General features: G+C 47.5%; 1 protein-coding gene across 3 annotated transcripts in view; it reads right to left on the bottom strand.

The window, feature by feature from the left end:
• HEG1 (heart development protein with EGF like domains 1) overlaps positions 1 to 21,231 on the bottom strand; it is a 44,471-nt gene that overhangs the window by 7,804 nt on the left and 15,436 nt on the right. For 2 of the 3 annotated variants that reach the window (XM_040561271.1, XM_040561272.1), the window contains exons 4-19: positions 20,366 to 20,686; positions 19,684 to 19,962; positions 19,032 to 19,361; positions 17,809 to 18,129; positions 16,856 to 17,170; positions 16,094 to 16,399; positions 15,229 to 15,555; positions 12,792 to 14,156; positions 10,278 to 10,397; positions 8,855 to 8,949; positions 8,067 to 8,125; positions 7,420 to 7,580; positions 5,872 to 6,006; positions 1,326 to 1,368; positions 1,178 to 1,215; positions 483 to 570 (exon numbers count right to left, since the gene is read on the bottom strand). In XM_040561271.1, coding sequence (XP_040417205.1) covers positions 483 to 570; positions 1,178 to 1,215; positions 1,326 to 1,368; positions 5,872 to 6,006; positions 7,420 to 7,580; positions 8,067 to 8,125; positions 8,855 to 8,949; positions 10,278 to 10,397; positions 12,792 to 14,156; positions 15,229 to 15,555; positions 16,094 to 16,399; positions 16,856 to 17,170; positions 17,809 to 18,129; positions 19,032 to 19,361; positions 19,684 to 19,962; positions 20,366 to 20,686 — 4,303 coding nt within the window. Of the gene's footprint in view, positions 1 to 482; positions 571 to 1,177; positions 1,216 to 1,325; positions 1,369 to 5,871; positions 6,007 to 7,419; positions 7,581 to 8,066; positions 8,126 to 8,854; positions 8,950 to 10,277; positions 10,398 to 12,791; positions 14,157 to 15,228; positions 15,556 to 16,093; positions 16,400 to 16,855; positions 17,171 to 17,808; positions 18,130 to 19,031; positions 19,362 to 19,683; positions 19,963 to 20,365; positions 20,687 to 21,231 lie in introns of those variants that run through there. The other variant, XR_005820988.1, reaches the window with a different exon arrangement.

Genomic DNA, 21,231 nt, shown 5'->3' with positions numbered 1-21,231 from the left:
CTCCGAAGCTATCTGCTAGTATGGGAACTACACGTGCGTGTGTGTGTCTGAGAGGGAAAGACACAGTGAGAGCACGTGCAGGACTTGTGCTTGGAGGAAAAGAGCATTGAATGCACTCCCACACCTGCAATGGCCCAGAAGCCCTTCCTGTTGACTAAACTCCTCTCTCCTACTTAGCTTGCATTTTTGGAGGCTACTGCCTGGTGCCCTGTGGCTCTGAGTGGGAAGGACTTCTTTGCCCCTCCATCCATACAGGACACAATTGCCAGGCAATTAAGAGACACTGAGTTGAATTTATTAACCTGACTGCTGGAAAAAAAAAAGAAAAGGCACGTCCCAAATGAAAGTACAAGGCAATACTTAAATATTTCTGCTTAAACTGCTTGCTTAGCTGTACCTGTGCACCTATGTTTCTTTGATCCTTCAGCGCTCCTACATGGAGCGCTAGGTGCAGTGTAACTACGGCTGGCAGTGGTACCTACCGGCAGCAGGTGACAATCAGCGCTATGCCCATAATAAGCAGAAGTCCCCCTCCTGCAGCCGCAATCACCACAGTGATGAGCTGGTATGCTAGGGACAAGAAAGACATATTCTCACTTAGAGACAGCAATGCGGTCATAAGTATTCATGTAAACATATCCACAGTCCTCATACAAGGGGATTAACTGTTTGCTTCCTGCCTTCCCTCCTTCTGTAAACAATATTAATGCAATTTTTCAAGTGAAATAGATGGAGCTGGGGATCTCTTGCTGAGGAAAGGAGAAGCTCCTGTGTGCTGGGGGGAACAATTCCCCTTACTGATAAATCTCAGTAACTCAATTGATCTTTCATGGATTCACCTCCAAATATCTTGCTTCACGCTATCTGCGCTATCATGACAGAGTATCCAGAGAAAGATCTCCAAGGAAAATACTGATCTTGTTAGCAGATAACATTAACTCAACTCTGTCACAGAAATAATTTCTGTCAATGAAATATTTTGGTCGACAAAATAATTTTTGACAGACATTGAGGAAACAGAAAACCCTGACAAGAGTAGTCTGCACCTACTGAGTTTTAGACACAGTTATTTGCAATTACTTGTTGCAAATTTCCCACTTCTGACACAGTGGAAATGAAGTGAAATGAAGTGAAGTGAAATGAAAGGAAACGAAATGAAACGAAACTCTGTACTTACGGTTTCCACAGTTGAACCCTCCTAAGCCAAAAGGGCAGCTGATAACAGAAAACAAGAGGGAGTTTCAGTAGCTTGGTTGTGCCAACAGGTCACCAAAGCAGGATTAAGAAGGATGGTGGGGTAGGAGGGGGCAGAGCAGTCACCATACCTCACACAGGTCTCGTTTTCCAGCTTATATCCATCTTCACAGGCTACAAGCAGACAAGAGAGAAGGGCCATGAGCACCGCACAGTGGTGCACAGGAGGCATTCACCATCGCTGCCTCCCTCGGCAGCTTCTCCCCAGCCAACCTCGGGACCGACAGCAGCAGGACCACCACCCACTCCGATGCGACTGTTTCCTCTGTTTTAAGCAAAATGCTATGAACTTAAACTCACCTCCCACCGGCTTCAACAGGGCCGCTTCAGCGTTTCCCAAGAGCTAACCTGGAGCCTGCCACAGGGTGGGCAGCTGGTAAAACAATTCCTGACACAATCCCTCCTTGCCCAAATGGAAACTCACCTCATGCTTGTATTGTTTCTCACAAAATATCAGAGTACAAAATCTGCAAGTGTCACCAGCTTTCATTCTGAAACCTCACTTAAGCTGTAGTACTTTAGCAATGATGCACGTTATTCATTGTTTTTAATTGTTAATACTGCCAGATAATGTTATCCACAGAGCTGTGATTAACCCAAAGTGAGATGTTATGTTTTACCTCATGAAAAATGCCACTTTCTTTTTCTCTTAAAGCTGGAACTAAATCAAAGTTTGAGATGTCATATTTTACGATAGTATAGTTGTATTGAATAGAAATTAAATTTTTGACTAGGTATAAATAACCCAGAAACTGCTACGTATAAAATGTTGGTTAAAAAACAACCCCGAAGCCATACTGCTGTGCTTACTGGACAGCTATCTCATCATCTGAATGACCTGAGAAAATTGTATTATGCTTCTGATGAACAGCAAAGGTGGTGACCCACTGGGCACACAACTACAAGTTTTGGGTTGCTACCGAGATCAGCACTTTTTCATGCACTAGTCCCTCAGTAGGCATTGCTCGTGGATTGTTTTCCCAACACCGTATGCTTAAAAACAGCAATACAGCAGCTCTTGAGCCCTCCTCCCTCTGCCTTGACCTCTAGCCGCAGGAATAAGGTGCAGCTGCAAGCATGGGGGCTCACCAAGCCCCACCAAGCTCAGGGAAATCCCTCAGGGTGCAGGGATCTGCCCCGCAGAGCTGCGGGAGGGTGGCAGAGCGCTCACCTCCTCCCCAGCACAGCACAGGAGATGCCATTCCCCCGGCACAGCTGGAGCCCGCCTGTTTTCAGAAGCACCTAGCACAGGAGGGGAGGGAGGAGAAAAGGAGGGCAAATGTGCAGCTTATTATGATGGGCTGGCAATACCATAATAAACCAAGAGAGACCCCTAGTTTTCTAGCTGGACCCAGAAGTTTATGGCTCTTGCAGCACCAATAACAAGGGGTGTCAGTGCCAGCTGGGAGCAATGCGACCATGACCTCTCTCTCATAATGCAGGTCACAGAACTTCCCTAAATTCAATTCCAGTTTCAAATCCAATAGTTGAACTGGAACTACATTTTACAGAACCATCCAAGCTTGATTTTACTATTTCCAGCGACAGACAATCAACCACAACCCTAGGTCAGATGCTCATAAAGTTAATTTCCCCAGCCATTAAAAACATTCACCTTTCTGTTCTGCATTATCCCCACGTCAAATTCCAGTCTTTGGATATTTTCTCGGTAGGCTGGAAAAGGTTTTATTATCCCATTTCTCCTCCTTGCCATCAGATCACTCCTTTGCCTCTTGTAAAGCCAAATGCTCTGAGATTTTCAAGCTTCCCTGGCTCTTGCAACTTTGCTCTGAACACTCCCATTCTCTCTGACCCTTTTGAGTTCTGGTTCCCAGAACTGGATGTCGCAAGCACAGGGATAACAAAACCTCTCTTCTCCTGCCTGCCCGTGCCCCTAAACGCACCAGGCATGGCTTTAGCCTGAGCCAGAGCTTGGGACTCCTCTTTGCTTGCCAGGCCCCCTCTGCAGCTCTGTCCCAGTCCCGGCTTTTCAGGGGACGTGACCTGCAGGATGCCTGGCACTCTTCTCTCAGATGCTTGTGGTCATATGGAAATGCCGTTTGCTACATCCCAAGAGGTTTGCTACATCCAAGAGGTGCAGGAGCTGTGCCCAGCCATGCGGGCACACGCATCCTGAGCAGCCTCAGCACTGCAGCCCCCTTGGGCTGGGGCAGCCCTGGGGACCCACCGGCACATAGCTGCCAGCCTGGGAGCTCCACGGGGGCTGGAAAAAGGAAAAGCAAGGTCCTGAAGGTGTGTGTCTCTGTGTCTTATTTTACTTAAAGCAATGCAAAGCTTTAATGCTCAGAGTTTATGTCCTTGCCTCTCCTCACTGCTCCCTTTTCCTGCCACTTTGCTTTCTCCTCTGGCATCATTCCTGCTCCTCTGAATACACTCCCGGGGGACCTGTGCTGTCACGCTCACTTGGCAAGCTCTCAGATGCGAGCAGGGAGCAGAGGAGAGGTTTAAGTGTCAGGGGTCAAGCAAAGCTATTGAGTTTTGCTTTTCTGCTCGGGACTCCTTTGCCTCTGCCTTCCCAAAAGAGGCTCAGGGGTCTCTCTGGAGACCTTTCCAAGGAGAGGACAGCCGGTGAGCTGCTCCTCTTAGTGCCGGGAACTTTATGTGCAACATTACGAGTTGTATGTCTCAGAAAAGCTGGCACAGTGGGGCTGTTGCCCTCTAGAAAGACTAGAGCAGCCCTGAAGACACCAGGAAGGCTGAAACCAGCAAGGACCCTGAGATGACTGAATGCACACCTTGACCCAAATGTCAAACTGCCCTGGCTCAAAGGGACCCTTCCTGGCTCCAGGGGACACCTTCCAGGCATGCCCCAGGTGACAGACAGAGCCAGGAGGGGAAAAGCAAACCCAAACCTCCCAGAGAGGCCAGATGGGGCAGCACAATGGCTGTTTCCCTCTTTGCAAGGACATAATGGGAGTTAGCACTCCACGTCTCCACGATCCACAATGAGGGTCGGATGCTCAGGAGACCGCAGTTCCTGTTTAGTCACTAAGAGGGCAGAGATTTTAAAAGAGCCTGGCATATTACGTGCTGTATTGATGGGAGAGAATAGCCCTAAATTTCAAATAAGGGCCATAGCATGGCTTTTGAAAAAGACTTTAAAATCCTGATGGCCTGGCTTACCCAGATGGGGATAGTGATGCCAACAGTCCGGTACATAGCTGGCGCATCACACCGTGCGCTTGGCAGCAACCCCTCACCACCATCCCCAGGCTCACCTGGCCTCAACCCCTCACCATCCCTGTCCTTCAGGCACTCCCAAGCTGGTCAGTAAGATGTTTCCTAGTGCCAGCAGAGAGCTGAAGGTGGGAAATTGAAACCTCACAGTGTAGGGGTTGGTCTTTCTTATTCTGCACAGCAAATAAGACAAGTGGGTAGGAACTGATCACATCTCCCTCTCTACGAGACGTCACATCACATAGCACTCCATAACCATCACATTCAAGTGCCTTGCAGCCTTTTAGGTATTTATCTTTACACCACTACTTGGCACAGGTCATGTCCAAAACAAATGGATGGTTCCCCCCATAGGTGGTGGGGAAAGAGTCGGGCAAAATCCTCCCAGGAGTCACCTCAGCTCCCCACTCACTGGATGAGCCCCTCTCTGCCTGTCGAGGTGGAGGCAGTCAGTATTTCCTAATAAAAATCCTCCCCAAAATACAAGTTGGTGGGAGGGAGGGAAGTAAAAAGGAGAAAGGTTTTGCCTGGAGCCACAGTGCAGAGGAGAGGCAGGACCACAACCCAGCAGCCAGGGATGCCCATCTCAGAGGGGCCCAGCCCAGAGCCTGCAGCACATGCATTATTTCCAGACACATTTCTCTCACTGATCGGATTTGGAACTGACAAAGCATCTCCTACTTCAACAGCAACCCTGCTGACACTGCCAGAAACAACATATAACCATTATTGAAATTATTATTGATATATCATCAGAAAACTGAATTTCTTAAGAAGACCTACCAAAACTGCTACAAGTAGGGAGTGGATGCCCTGATCCCACAAAAGTCACCCTGACTGCTGGCACAAGGACAAAGACCTTGTTTAAGATGTAGCAAAAGAAATTTCATGATCTGAGGAGTAGCTAAAAAATAATATAACCCTGAAGCTTAAAATTTCTGTTAGGAACCCCGTTGAAAAATAAATTCATAATCATTTTCAGATACTTGCTTATTTAAAAAATAGTGATGATGTATTGATATAAGCTTGTGAGTTTAAAGCAATTATCTCAAGTTCGCCGAGAGTTCAGACAAAATCAAAACAGGCAGAGCTGCACTACATCTCTGCTCTGTGCCACTGAACTGGAGCCCAAAGCAATCGGGCCCCCTTCTCCCTCTTCTCCATCGTTGTGACTCACAGCATGCTCCAGAAAGAGATAATATTATTCCTAGAGAGAGACTGTATCTCCAGTGTCTGCTGAAAAGTCCCCTAACTAACAAAAAGAAACTTGAGCTGCTAATATTTATTCATAATATCATGCTTTTTGCACACACAGTGATGCACAGGGCACACACACACGCACAACTTTTTTAACTGGGGAAAAAAAAAAAGTTAAGCAGAATTCAGGCCAAAACAAGAATGCTGCATAAAGGGCAATACCTCTGCAGGAATGGTCCATCTTGTTGTATTTGAAGTACCCGCTTTTGCACTGGCAGAGTGCAACCCCATCGAAGTCAGTGCACTCAGAAGTCTCCTTGTCGCATTCGGGGTCCTTCTGCTTGCACAAGCTGCCAACTGTTGGGAGGACACAGCCAACAACAGCACGTTTCTCTCTGAACACACCACCATGCACATTTGCTTTCCCCAGGCATTGCATTCAGCTGATACACTACTTTCACCTCTTTTTTTTTTTTTAAACAATATTTGTTCCACTATGAGACAGTCGACATTACAACACGTCACAATTTCTTGCATATCTACTGTCATTTGTACAGGAAAAGAGAGTGGGTGAATAATAAATATTTCAGCTTGGAGGCAGAAGGGGAAATTAAAAAGAAAAATTTGTTTTGGCTCAAGCTGAAACACATCCTCCCCCCGAGACAGTTCAACAAATCATTTTTTAGGTTTATATCTAGCAAAACATTTTGCTCAGCCCAAAAGAGATTCTTCCATGTCAGTATCAAGCCCTGTATTCTTTTCACTTTTAAATCATGGAATCTGTCCTTTCATTTATCTTACTTTGAAGCGATGTTTTACTCTAAAAAGTCAGATTTGTTGAAATGAGCATTCAGCAAAACTGGGGGTAAACAACGGAAATTGTGTCACCAATCTACCTGTTTTACTGGGAGGTAGAATGGAACCAACAAATGAAAACATTTTCATGAGAAGCAGGAGCTCGTATGGAGTATGTGCCACTCACCTGAAGCTCCTCTTTTGCAAACCCCTCCCTGCTGGGAGCACCATCGTATTGTTTGATCTCACATCTTTTCTTTAAGTACTTACACAAGAATAGAATTTGTTTCTTAGTAGTTTTGCTTATTTTAAGTGAGGAAGTAGACTTTACCGGAAGCATTGTAACTGAGGTAACCACTGAGTATAATTTGAGCTGGTTCACTAAAGCCATTTAAATTGATTCAGTCCACAACAGTAGAGTGTGGCTTTAAAATACAGCATGTTAAAATGAAATCCCACATTGGATTTCTCGTCTCCACGTTTACTTTGCCAGAACGACCGGCCAAGGCTTCCCACCTCACCCAAAGTAGCTGCTGCCACCGACCATCCTCACTCCTGGCATCCCACCAGGATCACTCACGGCTACATCACCCCTCTCATTGCCTCAGGAAGGCAGGATCAGGAGGTGCAGGGCATGGGGGCAGCAGCACCACTGGGGCCAAGCTTAGAAAAGGTTCTGCCCAGCACTGGTGGGCTTCTCCTTCTGCACATTCAGCAGGTGGAGGACTTGGTACAGAAATGATTCTTGGCCCAAAAACTCCAAATGGTGAACAACTTTTATACCCCTCTGTTTCCCCAACTCACAGCCACGTGAGCAGTTTAAAACATCATCTTCAGATGATTCCCATTGAAATGAGACTAAAACTTTCAGAGGGGTTTTGCTAAATGCCAAAATCTTCCTCCCCCTTTTATAAAAGGAGCCAACCAAAACGTGTTCCCCCACCCTCCCATCACAGTCTCTCCAATGCTGTTTACCTCTGTGGAGTGGTTTCAAGCTGGAGATGAAGTGGCAGGGATCGGGGGGAGATGTGCAAGCCCGAATGTAGCTTTGCACGCTGCCGACAATGTCATAGAAAGTCACGTTGGATGCTAAAGAGAACGTGGATTGCACTGAAACATGCACAAAATTTGCCTCCCTAACAGAAAACAAAACAAAACAGCCCTGAGTACCATGGGTCAGTCTGATTCCATTGTTAGTACATTAACAACCTGCTAATTATTAATGCAAGCAATGTTTAACACAGACGATACCGCGTACAGACTGAGAAAGAGGTGCATCATAGCAGACCTCTGTCTCACTTTAAAGGCAGGACAAACTTGCACACAGAGAGGCAGATTTGGGGCTGGATGGGGTGCTGGATGTTCACTGTGAAAACAGCCACAAACCCACCCTGGGCAGCACAAGCTTTTTTCAGGCTGTTGCTCGGCAAGCTGTCCCCAGCAGCGGTACCAGGAGAGATGGCCAGGGTGCAAAGGCATTTCCCATGCCCTGCACTATTGCTGGGCTTGATTTCATTAAGTACAGCACCGCTGGGTCTGACTCAAAATGAGGACCTCAAGCTGATCACCCCGAATACTCAGGCAACTGTTGCTGTTTGTCGCTCTTCCTCATGGCCCCTTACCTGGTGGCTTTGACTGTGGAGTGGTGATACCCAGGCAAGCCTGACAGCGAGGCATCCAGCTGAAAGGAAGGAGAGAGCAGCTGTGAGGAGAGAGCAGCATGGCTCCGAGCAGGCCCCTCGCTCCAGGACAGCCCCCAGACACAGGCATTTGCTTTCCCTTTGCAGCAGAAGCAGTGCTGGCAGCACCCAGGTAGTTCATCCCAGCGCCCCGCTGCTTTTGCTACATCTCCAAACCACCTGCTCCTAAAAGAGCTGGGATGAACTGCAGCCAGGAATGGCTGGATGAACTCTTGCATGCAATAATCTGCCTAAATAATGCACAGAGATGTACAGATATCCCCATCCCAGGGGTCTTTTTGCAACGGGTGAAGGCACAGCATATGGGGAACCCACCATCACCCCCAGAGCTTGCTCTGAACTGACTGTGATTGCAAAAGCATAGCTGGGAAATGCTGCTGAGAGCACCGTATGTTCGGCTGGGCTCTGCTGCTGCCCTTCGTCCCATGGGATTTGGCTATGAGTGAGCTGCCACCAGCTGCAGTCCAAGCCACCACAGCCGGCAGGCACACGGGAGATTTACAGTGAGTGTTGTGAGCCCCAGAGTCACCATTCCAACGTCTGACCTCAGAGAAGCATTAACACCCTTTAGAAACCTGGGAAGCTTTAGAAGCTCCCACCACACCAGGATGGTTCAGCGATTAAAAGGGCTAAGCCCAGACCAGAGAGCCTTGTGGCTGCCTGTCCCAACCGTACGAGGAGCGCTGCCACCACCCAGCAGGGGCACTCACCATTGCCAGGATTTCACCCTCCACTTGCTTGGGATCCGAGTACTTCCCGTGGGTAATGTTAGGTTTCAGGGGGACCTGGCCGATGAATATTCTTACTAAAATGGAGAATAAGGTGAGTTGGAACACGTTCATCCTTTCTATAAACCAAAGCTGTTTAAGCAACACAGGCTCATTTAAAAGGACCTCTGAACACAGAGAGAGAGGGGGAAATTTTGTGGCAAGGTGGTTTCAAGTGCCAAAGCTAATTTATAATAACTCAGGTTAGATGCATCAAATCTTTTATCCCTCCCTCCAGTGGAAGGAAAGCAAACCGACAAGTCAAATTGAAGCACTGTAGAAAGGACATTTTCTCTTTTTAAATTGTTGGACAGAATGAGCAATGACGTTTGAAAGGAGGCCCAAAAGATGCATTTTTCCATGCTTAGATTCAGACTTGATTCATGGCAACAGAATGCAATAATCAGCCTCGGAGAGATAATATCCCTAAATCTTGTATTAAGTGCCATGAGATACTCAGTGGAAATGAGAACTCAGAGCTCAAGTTTTATGTTCCACCAGAAAAACAAATACAGTTGCAGATAACATTATAAAGCTCCCAATTCTTTCCCATTTTTTCCCATCCACAGAGTCTATCTTCACCACAAATTTTGTATCAGACAGCTCTAATGTAACAACTCCTGGTAAAAATGAGACTAGAATCACCTTCATGGTATCTGCATAATCTGCCCATACACCGGTCCAGGGCACAACCAAAACAACTCTCTAAATTAGAAGCTGACACATTCCTACATGAAGAAAGGTTTCAAAACACCCTTCAGGGACACCTCAGTCATGCCGCTTAGCAAAATGTCCATGCCTTTAAAGCTCGCTGATTAAGGGTCAGAAGAAACTCCAGCAAAACAAATTCCCCTTTGCAACAGAACACTGCAAGTCCTTGGGATTCAAGACCTTTATTAGAAAGGAGGGAGCCAGAACCTGAGCTCAAATAATAACTGTGCTGCACAGAAAACATGAAAGGTAAGAAACAAAACCTTGATCTTACAAAGGCTTTCACGGCTCCTAATTTTATGCACGTGGCTGAGCCCACTGAAGTCAGGTTGTACAACAGCCCTGCTCACTGCTCTGCTTTGGGGTTGTAAAACACATTAGAAACAGAAGTGGCACATCTGTCCTTACTAACAAGCCTGAGCTCACTGCTCTGCTGGTGTGTTTTTAGGGCAGGCTGAGAAACTCTTACCTATCACTGTCTGGTCACGCGTTGGACACTGCACTTGTGTAAACGCTAAAGGCTCTTGTAAAAGTGGTAGTTGGGGGGTACCTTGAGCTCTGAATTTGTCTGAGCCTAGGTTAGTTTATCTTAGAAGATTACAGGTAATTATTTCCATCTTTTTCTCCCTTGTTTTTTCACTTTCATTTTTCCTACCCAAATTGCACTTTCCCTTTTCCAGCTCATATCCAAGAGGGCACTGACAGACATAGGAGCCATGGGTGTTGTTGCAGGTGGCCAATGCAGGACAAGGGTTGGAAAGACATTTATCCACATCTACGAAAGCAGGGAAAAAAAAAAAAGAGATCAGCCTATAGTTACAGAATCACAAAAATCAACAACTGTTACGCTAAAAAAGATCAACTTGGCTTCTCTCCTGTGACCCCCTGAGCATTATCAGATGGTTCATTGCATCGTTTGCACTTACTGTTTATCCTGTTTTTAATTATTCTGCTGGAGCTGAAAGAATAAATGCAAAACACTTTTCTCTTGAATATTCATCCAAAAGCCCTTGGGAACCAGCGTTGATCCATGTTAATATTAACGCCCAGCAGCACTGCTCCTCTTCAGGGCTCAGAACGCTTTTCAAAGACAACCAACGCTACAGTTCTGGACGAGGACATCGAACAAGGGACCAGCAGGCAGAGCTAGACACGTGGGAAAGGGCTCCTTCCCAAAGTCCTGGTAAGCCACTGCCTGCTGGGTGTGCAAGGGTCTGGGGAGCAGACGCCATCTGGAAACACGGTGCTTCAGGGAATTAATGGTGGCAGCCTCAGAAGCTTTTAAGCAAGACAGCTCAGACTGCAAATTCTGAAGATACCCAATATTTCCCTTTGAAAAAAACAAAAATTTAGAAAATGTCTGGTCAAAATGGCTCCTCTCACTGTGCATACTGCCTGCAGGAGCACAAGCACGCGTCACAGGCGTGCAAGGGCAGAGTGTGGGCAGGACATGTCAGTGACACGGCACTACGAGACGAGCAGGACGGCTCACGTGCCACCAGTACGTATCTGCTTTGCAGTTCCTGCTGAGCGCTCTAACAGAGGCAGGAAGGTTGGGCTTTGCGGTTAAAACACAAAGCACAGGGGCCACAAGCTCACATGCACTATCTGTGACACCCCTGCGATGCCCGTGACACCACGCAGCCCCCGCAGCCCAGACAGTCCCGAGCTGACCCCTGCCTCAGGGCAGCGACTGGGGATAATCCCCGTGCCTTGGGCAGTCTGGCAGGGCCATCTCAGCATCATCGAGAGGGCGACTTGGTGTCTCTGACCTGAGCAGTCAGAAACAAGTGGGTGTATTTTAAAACCTCTGCTGTTGCTTCCCCGTACTTCGGCACGCACTTTGCATGGTGGGGCTGACAGCAGTTCCTTCTCTCGCAGCAGCAGATGCCCATGTACAAAGCATCCCACGAGGCAGCAGGAGGATATTTTTCATTCTGGCAAATGGCAAAACTCAGTATTTAGAGGGAAGAGTAACTTGGAAAGCATATGAATCACTCTGTAGAATGGATCCATTACGTTAGTTTTTGATTAAAAAAAAATCCCCTACAGTTTTTTTTTTTTTTTGGTATGAATCCATACCTATAATTAAAACCAATCAGCCCAAGAAATAACCTTTTAATGCTTAATTACTTGTAGAATATACACTACTGCCAGTATTGCACTGAGATTAATGCAATTAGTACACACAATACCCTACACTGGCATTAGGGTCAGCCTCCTGAACTTTAAATGCAGAATCAATTTCCGTTCATATAAAACAGCTAAATATATTTACTTGAGAAGATAAGGAGCCTGGCAGCAGTGATAAATGAAAACCTTTGTTCCTCCACAGGGCTCTTCTCCACTAGACTCCTCGCAACGTGCTGCAGTTTGCCACTGCCACCTCCTGTACGTTCCCTCATCCCGAGAGCCCCCACTCCTGCTCAGGCAGCATCCCTTCAGCCGTGCGGGGAGATGTCTGCTCGTGCCAAACCTGGGTTCTTCGGGGTGAACACTGTGCCTGAGCACAACCCTTCCCACCTCTAATATCACTATGGATTCACAGAACGCTCCTGGACCACAAGGTAATTAAAAACCTAATCTGAAATGGTTGAATAAGATGTTTCTCGGCTTCTCTTTGACAATCTCGGTTGCCACAATGTGCTCAGCAAGACCATGGTATGTAACATGCTGGGAGAAGTGACAGGCCCCTGAGGGGTTGGTTATTTAGTAGGATGGGGAGAGACCGGCCATCGGTCGCGATAACAGAAAAACTTCCAACAAAAATACTGAGTGCTGGCCAACTGAGTGCCTTTTCACCCGAATAAGAGAGAGATTGGTCTATTCTTCAATTCTTCATGACAAATATACAGTGCATCCTAAGCTTACCTGGAAAGCCATCAGCTTTATTTTTCTGAAATTCCCAAATTTCAGCTTAACATTTCCATCGGAAACATTCACCAAGATGTTCATCTTTCTTTTTTCTTTTTTTTTTTTTTTTCCCAGCAGCTCAGCATGATTGCTAAACCCTTATCTTAAAAATACCAGAATGGAGACAGAATTCTTATTCCCAAATGCTGCTGAAAACGGACTTGTCATACACACATAAGTAACCCTTCAAAGACCCTTCAAGTGGGACCCAGCTACTGCTGGCCCCACCACTGATGAGGACCATTAGACACATTACCTGTTGCTGGAGATGTCCTCACGCCAGCTGTGCTACTTGGTGGAGGGATGGTGGTGTGTTTGGTAGCAGCCAAAGTAGTTCTTATGCTCACAGTGGTTTTAATGGTTGGAGGGACTTCAGGAGGACTTGTAGCAGGCACATTTTCCTTGGTGACTTTACTAGGTATTGCAGTGGTGAGATCCGTAGCTTCTGTCCTTTCCCCAGGGGTATAAACGTGTTTAGTGGCAGCAGGTGTTTGAGCTCTGTGGGTTTTCGTGGTGCTAGCATCAGTCGGGGTTGGCCAGCGGCTGGCTGATGTTGTCAGCACAAGGGGTTTCACCGTGGTCAATGCTACTGCAGGGACGATGGCGCTGTGGCTTGTTGCACTTGGTGAGGTGCTGAGGGGAGCATCTGTCAGCACTGCCCGCGGGGCTTCACTGGCTGTGGTGAGCAGCGGCGGTGTCTTCCCAGCGGTGCCCCCCTGGGAGGTGGCGGCTCTCGGTGAGGTGCTCTCTGTTACCACCGTGGGAGCAGGCGTGGATGCGATGCGGCCACCGAGCTGCTCCGTGGGCGTCGTGGGAAGCGGGGGAGACGTAGTGGAGGTGAAGGTGGTGGTGTTTGGGGGCTGGCGAGTACCACCATGCTTGCTGGTCTCTCGGGGTGAGCTGCCAGCCACGGCGGCCGTGGAGGGCACACGCCTGACCGCAGTCGTAGCTATGGGGGTGCTTATTCGACCGCTGTCGTCGGACTGTGAGATGGATGATGGTGATGAAAACAGAGGCGGTAACGATGGTAATGAATAAGATGAGGAAAGCAGTGAGGAAGTGGACAAAGAGGACGACAAAGCCTGCAGAGGAGCTGAAGATGCCATCACAGAGGACGAGAGCATCTCGGGTGGCTCTGATGTTGCCAACAGGTAAGTTGTTGGTGGTGTTGATGTGAGCGAGTGATGCAGCGGTGACGCTGAGGAAGAGGGTGGAAATGCTGATGAAGATAGAGATGATCTGCCAGTGGGCAACACCTCGGAGTCAGCGTCGAAGAGAGTCGTATTTTGTGTGTTGCCTACAGAAGCAGAAGTCAATGGCTGGGACGAGTGCACCAACAACGGCTCCGTAGATGGTTCAACAAAACTGCCATTGCTGGATGCATTGCTCCTCCTGTCCTGTGCCATGGAAGATTTTGATGAGTCAGAAGGGTTGGAAATTTCTGAAAAAAAGGTGGAACTTTCAGAGGAGTCAGCAGAGGTGCTGCTATTTGAGATAGACAGGAGGGTCCTTTCTCCTCCTCTGGTGTACGTGGTTGAAATGTATGTGCCATCCGTATGAGAAACTGAGGTCCTTTTCTCAGCATCGAGGCTACTGACTGGCTGATGGCTACTTGAAAAGCCTGGAGTAAAGGACAAAATACACCAGAATGACACAATAAAATTAAAGTATTTTGATATCATATTAAAACTATGTGATAAATACATGAAATGTTCTTGTCTATAAATAGGTCCACACTCATCTAAAAGTTTAAAACACAATCCAAGTGTGGCTATTGAATTAGGAGTCTTCTGCACTCCTTAGCTCATTCTAAAACGATGAACTTTAACAGACACAAAACTCCCATGAAAAGTGCAGGTTTCTAAAAAAATCTCTTCTTCCAGTATTGCTTTTTTAATGTGATTGAGCACTTATCGTTCTGTGATATTTTGTGGCAAGCTAAGCAGGAAAACCCATCTGCTCTTTCTATCTCTCGTTATTTATAAAACTCATATAAAACCCTCTCCCTCTTATCCTTCTTTCCAAACTAAAATATATCCATCTTCTTAAGTCAGTTTGTTTTTAGACACTTTTTAGACACAGTGAATTCCATGCCTCTATAGGATGAAATTATTACATTATGTTAATTTGCAGCTTATCATGAACTCATTGACTGAAAACTTTGCAGTCAGGAAATCCTAAATGAGTAGCAAAACAGTACGCAAAAATTCAGATTATTTAGCATTAAAGGAGCAGTCAATCTTATAATATGAATTTCAGGATGTACATATAATTTCAGCAATCACTAAAAATTAAAGAATAGGATATTAAAATTTCAAAATTTGGTGTAACTCTATCACCGACTCTTTAATTTATACTGACCTACAGCATGAAACACTTCTGAAAGCATTACCCACAACAAACCAGTTAGGATGCAAAAAAAATACCACGACCATCAAAACAGGAGAGTTTTCCTGCTACTGCTCAGGCTCAGGGCTTCACTTCTGGAATGAGTACCCTGCCAGGAGGGACCTGGCTCTGAGGCCTCTGTTTGTGTCAGCATTTGGAGACATGAAAACATCTCCCAGATGTTGCAATGCCATGGGTGGCATTGCACGTACCAATGAATGAGAGCTTTGAACACAACAGAGATAAATGCAAGACAATGGGAACCCTCTTACCCTCAAAAAACACATGTGGACACACTAACTTACTTGTGAGATCATTTTGGAAAGACGAATCAGTGGCTATCTCGGAAGAATGTGTGAAGAGAGTCTCTGTTGCGAAGCCCGCGCTGCCAACTGAGGCATTGACTGTCCCACTCTGGTCTGCTGATGCCGGCCAAATCGGCTCTGAAAAGCTGGCGGTCTCTGTGTAGGAAGCGGAGCTCTCTGTGCTATGGGCCAGATCACCGCTTGTCACCTGCGTCCCCTCTCCACCACCAGCTAACGTGGCTGAATGGTACGAGGGACCGGTGTAGGGGCTGGAAATCTCTTCCTCCATACTCAAGCTGCTGGGGGAATGATGGCTGCTTCCCACAGCTGAAATAGGATTGAAAATCGGGTGTTTGATTTTACCACCACAGATCAGACAGCACTCTTGAGCTCTATAGCAATTCTAGTTTGAAATGCAGATTAATAAAATTGCACATATAAATACAGATTAAACACAGATTAGGTAGTCCTCACATATCTATTACCCTAAATACGGATTTAACATACAAAGCGTACTCCAAGGGAAGAGGAGTGTTTAAATATACAGGCACAATCAGTACCCTTAGAGTCACAGTGGCATATTTAGGCTACTTATAATTGTCACCCCAACCCAGGCAGGTATTAGATGTCTCCTGTAGCAAGAAGATACAGGACACATTCCTGAGACTGCTTCTGTTAAACGCCAACAGCTGCAGACACATAATACCAATGAGCTGAAGCACCATAGCTTGTAAATAACATCCACAACACCCACAACAGCTCTGAATGGCGTTGGTGGAAACATCAGCCCATGGAAGAGCTGGGGGGAGAGGGGAGGGGGCTTTGTCCTAATTCAGCCACGACTGTGAAGTTCAGAAAGACTCACTGGAAGGTTCACTGGAGGCTGAGAAGTAGGTGGAGACTCTGGATGAAAGGGTGACCTTGGGCTCTGTGTACCCTGCATAGTCAGAGGAGACGTGTCCCCCTCCAGACCATGCTGGGAAGGATGGGAGGGGGCCAGAGTGAGGCTCTCCGACCGTGCCTGGGTGGGATGTGGGGCTTTCCACTTCTGTGCTCCATGTGCCACGGTTAGCTTCATCCTGAGATGTCCCCTCCCCACGGGTGGAGAGCACGGTCAAGACATACGTAGTCTCAGTAGGAACATCAGAAAGCCACCGCCCTCTCTCTGGAACTGCAAAGCAAAGATAGACATAGATACATATATTTATTATATTATTATCCCTGGCCAGGGAGTGCAGGATGCGCTGGCTCTGGGAAAAAGGCAGAATTTTAAATGTAGGGAGAAAAATAAATAATAATAATAATAATAATAATAAAAAGATGTTTGAAAACGTCATGCTGGAATATTAAGAGCTGTGCAGTAGGAACCCAGCTGAGTTCATGCTTGAGTTCAAACACTTGCTCTATGTACATGTGGCCCTGAGAAGCTGCCAGGCTGTCTGCATCCTGGCAAGAGAAGTGTCGCCTCAATGCAGAGGTGAGTAACTCACCAGCCCTGCAATGCTCAAGCTTCCTTCATCAAAAACTGGGGTTATTAATATGGAAAATCTAGCTTAAAACCAGAAAGCAAGGGTAGGAACTTGGATGAGGGGCCCTTCGTGGCAAATCAGGAACCCACACAACCCACCTGAAGCACTTGGTGAGGATGAAGGCACCAAAACACCAGGAGGAAACACGGGCAGTGGCTTTGTTGGAAGCTCAATGAGGTCAGCATTGCTCTGTGAAATCTCTCTCTGCCTCCTGGGCTCTGTCACTGAAGAAAGCAGGACAACGTCCAGGGAGCTGGTGCTGGCTTGAGCAGGAGCAGAGCTGCCTGTGCTGGTGTCCACCATGGGCTCCACGGTCCTCTCCCCACCACTGGTGGCTGTCACCGAGCTGGGCATGCTGGTCAGAAGAGTATCAGGCAGGCTTCGTCCCCTGGCTGACGTTATAGCTCCTTCGGCTGGAGAACGACAAAGCAAAATGGGTTTATACGTATTAAAGTATAAGCAGATAGGCACACCCTCTTCCCTCACCGCCCTCAGGAAGATACAAGGTGGGAGAAGATGCCAATTGCAAAGACAAGCCTTTCCAACCTGAGGGTCAGGGAGAAGGCTGCTCACAGGACGACACCCTGAAGAGGGCACCAAAAACAAGAGGTGGGAGCACTGGTGTGCTCACTGACCTTCCACACTGCTCCAGTCTGTCCTGTCTGCCCCATGATGCCCGCGGCAAAGTGAGATGGGGCTACAGCACCCTGTAACTCCCTGGTACCTGAAACAAAGCACGGCTGTGCTGGACGGGATCCATAAATATTGCCTTCGTTTGCCTGGGTGGAGTCAGGGCTGACCGGCCTTGCCTCCCACACAGCCAGCAGGCCTGCCGTGAAATGGTGCTACCTCAGAAACCACAATAAAGCAAGCCGGGAGCCAGGCAGCTCGTTGCAATAAGGCTGGGCTTTTCTGGTGACTATATGCAAAAATTAGCTAACATTCACTGAAACATTCCTCCATAACACCTGATAGCGTTGTCCAGCACCTCGTAACGTCCCCTCACTCCTCCACACAGCGGGTATTTGAGGCCTACGGGGTCAGAGCTCACCTGTGGCAGCGCTGCCTAAGGCAGATGATGACAAGTGGGTGAACAGCGGGGCTGTGGAGGGTATGATGGCACCCGTGCCACCACCAGCTTCTGCTCCCACAGATGGGCCAGGGGACCGGGTCCGGTCTGGAGAGGTGATGGTTTCTGTACCAGAGGTGGAAATCTCTGCTGCATGGGCCAGTCCGGTACTGGCTGGCAGAGACCGTAACGTCCTCCCGGCACCTCTGGTGGCTGTCGTGGACATGGAGGAGCTGGTGGCGTCAAAATCAGTTCTCCTCTCCGTTGTCAGGATGCTGAATGACACAAGGCTACTTCCAGTAGCTACGATACGATCAAGAAAAAAATTTCATATGTAAAACTTTAAATAAACAGATGAGCTTTCTTCCAGTAGCACCCAGAGGCAGTGAGTACATGCACAGGTAGAAGAATATGAGAAGACATAAATCCAGGGAAAACAGGAAATTTCCAAAGATGTGACTCCTTCCCATAGAAATCCGTCTCATAAAAAATGTGTTTTGATGCCAGGAAAAGTGCTGTTACGTAAAAACTGCTGAACGACTATGCCTTGCACTTGATTTCACCATTAAGTGCCTGAGGGCACTCCTTGCTGCTAGAACAAACACATATCCTAACAACCCAGAAAAGGCAGGAATTTAGTTCAGACCAGGCACAACGCTGAGCAGTGTGTGAAGGTCATGGCTGAAGAAGTGGGCTCAGATTCCTTTAGCTCCACAGCAGGGTCAAGGAGCAAAGAATGGCCTGAAGGACCTCAGAGACCACACCCAAAGCTGCCCTAAATCCGTTGAGCTGGTTCCATTTCTGAGAAGCAGCATGGTCCATTGGGTGCAACGCAGGACCTGAAGCCTAGTCCCCGGCACTGCAGGGACATGATTGAATCCCCACGTGCTTAGTTCCCTTGCTTATGAAATTGCAATAACAACTGGAAATGGTAAAAAAAAAAAATTACCATGATTTGAAAGTAACTTATTTTTCTTGGCCTAAGGAAACTTTTCATGGGTGCCTTTTAGGTAAAAACACTAAACCAAATTTTTTCCTCGAGAAAGAGCTGAATTCCTTCAGACCCAGAAATCATGCTACATCCTTCTTAACAGTATATTCAACATAGTTGTAATGTTTTGTGATACACAGGTAGTGCAGGATAAAATAAGTACCCTCCTTTTACTCCCCATAAAAATGGGACTTCACCTCTAACTCGAGCTCACCTGTAGGACCTTCTGCAGGAGAGTGAGAGTGTGGCAGCAAAGGGTCTTCCACAGGCTGGCTGAAACCTGTGGTCTCTCTGGCCCCACGCGCTCCATAGGTCACTCTTACAGGAGAGGATGGTGAGGATCCAATGGTGCCCGAGGTCCTGGACACGCCACTGCTGGGAGCAGAGACTTCTGTCGCCCATCGGCTGCTGTTTGTGACAGACCTTGGTGGCCTCCCTCCGCTCCCGGTGGCGGCGGCTGAAACGTAAGCACTGGTGGTAGAGGAAGCTGAGGTTTCTTTCTCTGCTGTCGATGTGTCAGCTGGTTGACGGCTGCTTCTGATGCCTAAGATAGGATAAAAACAGATTTGACTTATGCATACAGAGTTGCACATATGATGAGTGGTCTTTTTTTCATATGTATTTATAAACAATGGCTGCTTTTCTCAGTATGGGAACTTCAATAGCAACTAGGGCACCGCTACTTTGCAGTTTTTCAAAACTGAAAACAACTTCCACCCTTCCCCTAGTTCCAGTGCAGCTGGTAATAAAAATACGCATACATCCAACAGTGACTGATGGTGATACCTATGGGAAAAAAATGAAGATCAGGGATGCAAAACCCACTCCAGCCACAAAGCAGGCTTCTTTCAGACTAACCACATTACCTGTAAAAACATGTTCAGAGGCAGACAGCAAGCTGGTGAGCTCCTGGGGATGCTCAGTGAGGTCTGTGTCTCCCTGCAAGCCATCAGTTTGGTGTGCCTTGGCCACCGAGGAGGACAAGGTCTGTCCCAAACTGCTGGAGGGGTCAGGGCTGGTGGCAGAGCTCGAGGGGGACCCCAGTGTTCCCACAGCCACACTGGCGAGTGCGGGGGGCACGTCTGAGCGCAGCATTGCCTCTCCTGTGGCTGGGATGCTCTTGGGTCCATGACTGCTGTGAAATGCTGAAAAAGCAGAGAGGAAATAGAAAACCTCATAAACTAAAACAGCTGGGTAGGTTTCGTCCCGGTATCGCTAGGTACAGACAACGTATGTGTGAATATTCAATACGGAAATATTTACTACTGGGAAATCATTAGGACAAGGTAAAAACGGTTTCTACATAGGAACTCCTGAAGTAATTGCTTGCAAAATTAACTGAAAGTTTTCAACAAAAAAATCTATCCTCCTCTTCCAACAAGAATAATATTTATCCATACTTTCACTTCTGTGAAATGTTTTTAAACGTACAGAATGTGCCAAGTACAATATTATTCCTCCTTTCTTTAAAATAGAAAGGATGTATTTTTTTTTATAAAGACTCTTTAAATAATGTTCTGAGTTATACAGCTAGCTATCAAAACTCACACGTGGCAGCGTTGCCCGAGGCAGATGATGAGTGGGCGAGCAGCGGGGCTGTGGAGGATACGATGGCACCCGTGCCACCACCAGCTTCTGCTCCCACCGATGGGCCAGGGGACCGGGTCCGGTCTGGAGAGGTGATGGTTTCCGTACCAGAGGTGGAAATCTCTGCTGCATGGGCCAGTCTGGTGCTGGCTGGCAGAGACCGTAACGTCCTCCCGGCACCTCTGGTGGCTGTCGTGGACATGGAGGAGCTGGTGGCATGAAACCCCCAAATTCTCTTCTCTGATGCTGAGCTGTTGGACGGCTGGTAGCTGCTTCCAGCAGCTACGGCACAATAAAAGAGTTGGATTTATATGTATGAAATTATAAACAGATGGATCCATTTTCTTCCCAGATGCTTACACTGCACGTATGGATATTAAGCAAAGGAAGTTTTCAATCTGGACAAAATGCTCTTTTGGAAAGGCATGAATCCCCTCCATTCAGGAAGACCCGAGTTACTGCATGTGCAAGAACCGTGGCTTGCCGCCACGAAAGCACCGCGCTGAAGCCCCCATGGAAAAGTCTACAAATGGTGGAGTAACCAGCTTGCCTGCTCCAGGCTTCCCAAAGCCAGGCGAGATGTGGAAGGCCCAGGGAAAGTCAACCAAGGAGGCTGCAGAGGTTGGGGCTGATCTGTGTTCCCCACAGAACCCCTGTGGGGAACCCGTTATTGGGTCTGAAGCACAGGGCCCTGCTGCGGCGTGGTTTGAGTGGGAAGCTGGGCTTTGCTCTGCAGCCAGCAGTGGGCCAGTGGGGAGATTGTGCTGCTACGGGCCCCCACCCTGATGAAAAGGCACTGACAAGGTCCCAAGGTTCTACCTGCCTTT

The sequence above is a fragment of the Cygnus olor genome, chromosome 6 (genome assembly GCF_009769625.2).
Source record: "Cygnus olor isolate bCygOlo1 chromosome 6, bCygOlo1.pri.v2, whole genome shotgun sequence".
In the NCBI taxonomy this organism is placed as follows: Eukaryota; Metazoa; Chordata; class Aves; order Anseriformes; family Anatidae; genus Cygnus; species Cygnus olor.
Note: the sequence above shows the minus strand (reverse complement) of the source record. Positions and strands in the feature narration are given on the sequence as shown.